Source organism: Hylobates moloch, unplaced genomic scaffold (assembly GCF_009828535.3).
Source record: "Hylobates moloch isolate HMO894 unplaced genomic scaffold, HMol_V3 SCAFFOLD_1, whole genome shotgun sequence".
Classification (NCBI taxonomy): domain Eukaryota; kingdom Metazoa; phylum Chordata; class Mammalia; order Primates; family Hylobatidae; genus Hylobates; species Hylobates moloch.
In genome coordinates this window covers 22,324,473-22,329,685 of record NW_026652276.1, presented here as the reverse complement: position 1 = coordinate 22,329,685, position 5,213 = coordinate 22,324,473, and the positions used below count along the sequence as shown (strand labels likewise).

At 61.9% G+C, this 5,213-nt stretch overlaps 1 protein-coding gene across 1 annotated transcript; it reads right to left on the bottom strand.

The window, feature by feature from the left end:
- Positions 1–181: 181 nt before the first annotated feature.
- Positions 182–5,110, bottom strand: CHPF (chondroitin polymerizing factor). Its single transcript, XM_032754377.2, has 4 exons — positions 4,460–5,110; positions 2,855–3,428; positions 2,185–2,364; positions 182–1,870 (listed from the first exon to the last, which is right to left on the bottom strand). The coding sequence occupies exons 1-4, from the start codon at positions 4,771–4,773 to the stop codon at positions 611–613; spliced, it is 2,328 nt and encodes a 775-aa protein (XP_032610268.1). The 5' UTR covers positions 4,774–5,110; the 3' UTR covers positions 182–610.
- Between the last annotated feature and the right edge of the window lie 103 nt (positions 5,111–5,213).

Genomic DNA, 5,213 nt, shown 5'->3' with positions numbered 1-5,213 from the left:
TTCTCTGTGTGTATGTGTGACCAAGCACGCACTGGGGGCTGGGGTGAGGCTGGGCACATGCATGACTTGGTCCCGGGTGAAAGGAAAGGCAGGCCCCAGCAGGGGCAGGGGAGCCTGCGGTGCTCAGCCAGTCCTCCCTCCCCCACGCCTGCCTACCCTTTCAAAACCTCTGAATCACGAGTCCACACTTGGCCAGTTTATTAAAGGCAGGGAGCTTCGGCAGGGTCCAAAAGGGAGAAGTTGGGAGATGCCCCCTCCTCAGCTCCCCGCTTCCCCAACAACTCATCTACAGCCCAGCCCCCAGGGCCCAGAGGCAGGGCTGGCGTCAGGCAGACTGTACTGCATAAATACGTGGAGGCCACAGCCCGAATCAGCAGCGTCAGGGGGCAGGGAAACTGGGTTTGGGACGAGAAGGGGGTGGCTCTGGGGGTACCTCCCCCAGTGCTTGTCCAGAGCCCAGGGACCCACAAAGCCAGAGAGGGGACCAGTGGGCCAGCTTGGGGTCTGGCTACGGCCAGCCCTGCCCAGCGAGGCTGGCAGGTGGCTCTGGTTTTGGGGCAGGAGTGGGGTGGGGTGTGGCCATGTCACGGCCCACGGGGACAGGGTGGGGTCAGGTGCTGTTGCCCTGCTCCTGCTCAAAGAGTAGCATGGCCAGCTGGGTTCGGGAGCCGAGGCCCTCAAGCACACTCTGGCGGCAGCGGTGGTACAGGTCCTCACTGAGCCTTGCACTGCACGTCTGGGCCCGGTAGCGCTGCAGCAGCGCCGGCTCCACCGCCCGCAGCACATGCAGACTGGAGAAGTGGAGGAACAGCTCGTAAACGTCCAGGCTCTCCAGCAGCTCCTCTTCTTGTTCTGAGGCTGCCGCCAGGCGCCCACGGGCTGCCACGTAATCGGAGTTGTAGAAGCAGGCCTCGCTGGCTGCCTGGCGATCAAAGCGGCCAGTGTCACGGCCCAGCTCTGGGGGCCCAGGCCCTTGTGGTGGGGCCACAGCTGGGTGGAAGGCTTGGAAGTGCATGGGAAAGAAGGCCTGCCAGCCAGAGATGGCATGCATGCGGCAGCGGTTCAGGAAGTCAGGCGTGAGCACCGTGTCTGGCCCGGCCAGCAGGAACAGTGTGTCCAGTGGGTGCTTCTTGGAGAGTAGATCCATGAGGCGCAGTGGTGAGGGTGCGGCTGTCTGCACACTGAGCCATGGCACCCGGGCGCTGGGGAAACGCCGCTCCAGCTCTGCCACGTGGGCCTTGACAGGTGCGAAGACATCTGCGTGGGCTGCGCGCTGGGCCTGGCGCGGCTCATACAGTAGCAGCAGGGTCAGGGCTGCCGCAGCATCACCAGGCTCCAGTGCTGCAGTGGCAAAGGCCTCCAGGAAGCCAGGGGCCAGGTCACGCTCAGCTGCAGCTAGAGGCAGCAGCACAGTGAGACGCGAGGCCTCAGTGACATAGGGCACAGGCAAGATCTCCACGCGGCTCAGCGGCCGGAGCAGCTGCACTCGGCGAGTGAGGGGCCGGCGGCCTCCCTGGGGGGTCAGTGCCTCCAGCTGCAAATCCAGCGTGTATTCCATACCCCGGGCTGGATCAAAGCGTCGGTAGCCATTCACCAGCTGCTGCTTCTGGAGCCGCAAGGCCGGGTGGTAGCGGCGGTTGAGCTCCTCTAGAGCTGTCCCCAGAACATCGGCCACATCAGCCCGGTCAGCCCCACGCAGTGGGCAGCGGGGTGAGCCATCAGCGCAGGAGAAAGCATGCTGCTCCGTGAAGTAGTCCCAGCGCAGCACCTCAAAGCGGGAGGCCGGGCGGGATGGTGCTGGAATGCCCACAGGCCAGGCAGCTGCCCGGTCCCCATCAACGGCCAGACGGCTGGTATTCTGGATCTCCCACTGGATCCGAGAAACAGGCCATGAGCAAGGGACAGACCAGAGGGAGCAGCACACAGCTGGGGGACTGGGTAGGCAGCAGGTGCCACTCAGGATGGGCCCCTCGTACCCTGCCAACCTCTGCCCACCCAGGGCCCATGCCTATCATTTCCCCAGCATAGACAGCCTGGAGGCTCATCAGAGAATGTAGAAACAGGCAAGGGCTGGGAAGTAGTTTTGTTCTGTGATTCTAGTTATAACTTCTCATTTCTCTGGGATCTCTGTGACCTCTCAGATCCTGTCCCCCTCACTCTGCCACCCCCAGACCTAGACCATACCTGTAACTCCTGGATCTCCTGGTACGTGCGTTCCAGTTCAGCTCGGGCGAAAGCCTTGTGCAGCTGGTACATGTGCACAGGGTCACGCACAGGGTGGGCTGTCAGGGCACTTCGGAAACGAGGGTCCCCCTCCTGCACTGGCTCCCCAGGGCTCAGCTCCAGATGGCTATAGTGCACCCCCTGGGGAGAGGAAGGGAAGGGATCTGTGATGAGCTGGCACTGTCTTCCATTGTCTCATAGTGAGTGTCTCATCTCCTCAGCCTATGACCTGTTGTGGACCTGCAGTCTGAGGGTTTAAGTCTACCTTGACCAGTTGTGAGTCTGTGTGACCTTCAGCATGCCTCTGCTAGCTCATCTGAGAAATGGGCATGCGTCCTGTCTCAGAGCTGTCCAAGGGCTAAAAGAGTAACTAACATCAAATGCTTATTATGTACAAGGCTCCCTTATTTTCTCTAATCCCTGTAACAACCTCGAGCAATAATTATTTCCATTGGCACAGAGGAAGATACTGAAGCCCAGGATATTTAGTAATTTACCGGGGGTCACAGGGATAGAAAATAAATGTCCGAATTGGCATGGAAAACCAGACCTGTATCTCCACCATCCCTTTGCCTCTCAGAGGGATTTGAACATGACAAGGAAGTATCAGTGGGATAGCTTATCATCCCACCTCGTGGTCACCAGTGCAGCCCACCCCAGTGGCATCGAGAATGCAGCGACCCAGCCACTCGTCAGGGCGCGCACTGACGATGTCGTTGCGGCAGCCTTCCAGGTGGGGGCGCAGTTGCTGCAGCAGCATGCGCGAGAGCAGCACCCCAAAGCCTCCGTGGCAGTAGCGGCCGGGGGTGGGCTCTCCGCCGATGAAGTCCTGGGGCCGGCCCAGGTACAGGTGGGCGGCGGAGGCCAGGCTGAGGTGGCCAGTTAGGCGTGCCAGGCCGTGCGCCTCGGTGTAGGTGGTGTCAGGCACCAGGAAGAACCAGTCAAAGTCGTCGCCGTGCTGCTCCAGCAGGTGGCGCAGCGCCAGGTGCAGGTGCCCGATGGGTCGCTCCTCGCCCAGCGTCACCACCGCCATGCCAGGTGGGGCCCGGCGGCCCCGTGCGCCCGTCAGGAACACCACACGCTCCAGCCGGTGCCCCAGGGTGCGGTTCACGGCCACGCCCAGCGTGGGCAGCGTGGCCTGAGAGGTCAGCACCGCCACAAGCAGCCTCTGCCTGATGCCCAGCTCCGTGCTGATGTAGCGGGTCCTAGGGGAGGAGATGGCACAAGCTTATCAAAAAGACAACGGGGCGGGGGGTGGGGGGGTGGTCAGCACAGACTTCGGCACGTCGCGTCTTCTCTGCATCTGTTTTCTCACCTATGAATAGGTTAAGAATAAACCCTCTCTCCCAGAGGTCATGAGGATTTAAACGAAATGGTCTTACCCAGGTAGTGCTTTGCATTTGGGAGATGGTAATACCCACCCAGATTGGAGAGAGATACTGTGGGTCTGACTCCGGGGTTCGCTACTTAGTAGTTATGTCCTTGAGCATGTTATTTAACCTGAGCCATCTGTAAAATGGGACTGATTATATCTGTTTAAAGCACCCAGCCAAACGCTGGACACACCATGTATCTACTCATTTCTATATAAATATGCCATTATGCCACAAATGCCGCACATAAATGATATAAAGGAACGTTTGGCATAGGAGTGTACTGAGTGTTTTTGCGGGGAGGGGCAAACTGAACTCAGGTGCTCTAGGAACTTACCTTTGGTAAGGCAGAAGGTAAATTGCAGAACCAGCATTTGATCCCAATGTTACTTAGAAATTATTTCAACTCATCAGCAGAGACATTAATGATATGGGTACATTCCTCCCTCCCTCATCTCACCCTGAGGTGGCCCTTGTAACCCACTCAGGAACAAGAGATCCAGGTAAATCCTAGTTCTCGCCTTTCTCTTTCCCTGTCTCTATACACTCACCCTATATACAAGTCATTTCTCTAACACCAGCAGCTCAGCCAGGGAGCTAGTAGGATCTCTGGGGAGCCATCGGGTCGAGCCGGTTTAGGACACAGGCCAGCAAGTTCAGCCCAGGCCGGGATAGGGCCCAGAGAAAGTCTCGGACTGGCCCCACGGCTCTCGGGAAGGCAGGGCCATCGGAAGTTATCGGGGCCCAAAGACTTCCTGGCTCGCCAGCCCCTTCCTTCCGGAGCCCGACCCGGGCCCGGGCGACTTCCCCGCGCGCGTCCCGGCCGCTGCCCAGGGGGTGGAGCGGGCGCAGCCGATCACTACCTGACGGCCTTTTTGGCGGCCTGGCCGGGCTGTGCGGGGTGGTAGGGCAAGACGCGCGGCTCCCAATTCTCCCCGGCGCCTTCGCCGGCCCCGGGCTTCTCGCGCTCCGCTCCGGGCTGCACCGAGTTGGGTCGGCGCGCCGCGTTGGTGTTGCCGCGCGGCGGCAGCTCAGAGTCTCCAGGTTGGGGCGGGCCTGGGCCGCATGGCTCCTCCACCCAGGTGACGCTGAGCAGGCTCAGGGTGAAGCCCAGGGAGATGCCCACGGCCACGGGCCCTGCGGGCCGCAGCACCGACAGCAGCAGCGATGCCCGCATGGCGCCCGGACCGCGGGTCCCGGGCCCCGGCGAAGCCCCAGAACAGCCAGAGGAGGCTCCGAGGGGGCGGGACCGGGGAGGGGGCGGATCCGGAGGGCTCGGGCCCCGCGGGCGGGCCCGCTCCCTCCCCGCAGAGCAGAGCCAGCGGCCCGAGCCGAAATCCCCGGAGCCGCGCCTCGATTCCCCTCCAGCAGCTGCTCTGGGCTGCGCAGGGTTCTTGCGCTCTGCACTGGAGCCTCAGCCGCGGCCGCAGCTGTCCGACGTGTCACTGCAAGGGCCCCGCCCCCGGGGTGGGGTCTCGGGCTCCCGCTACCGGAGAGGGAGGAGAAGGGGGAGGTTAAAGGGGAAGGGCCCCCGGAAGTGCCCCCTCCTCAGTGCGGGAGAGGGAGACGCTGGGGGCGGAGTCCCCTGCCTCCCGCGGCTTGGTTGGTGCGTCCCAG

Excerpts from the sequence above, each read along its gene's own strand:
- CHPF (XM_032754377.2), bottom strand. The coding sequence starts at position 4,773 with ATGCGGGCATCGCTGCTGCTGTCGGTGCTGCGGCCCGCAGGGCCCGTG. Across the intron at positions 2,365-2,854 it reads GCTGCACTGGTGACCACGAG|GGGGTGCACTATAGCCATCT; the intron begins GTGGGATGATAA and ends TCCTCTCCCCAG. Across the intron at positions 1,871-2,184 it reads AGGAGATCCAGGAGTTACAG|TGGGAGATCCAGAATACCAG; the intron begins GTATGGTCTAGG and ends TCTCGGATCCAG.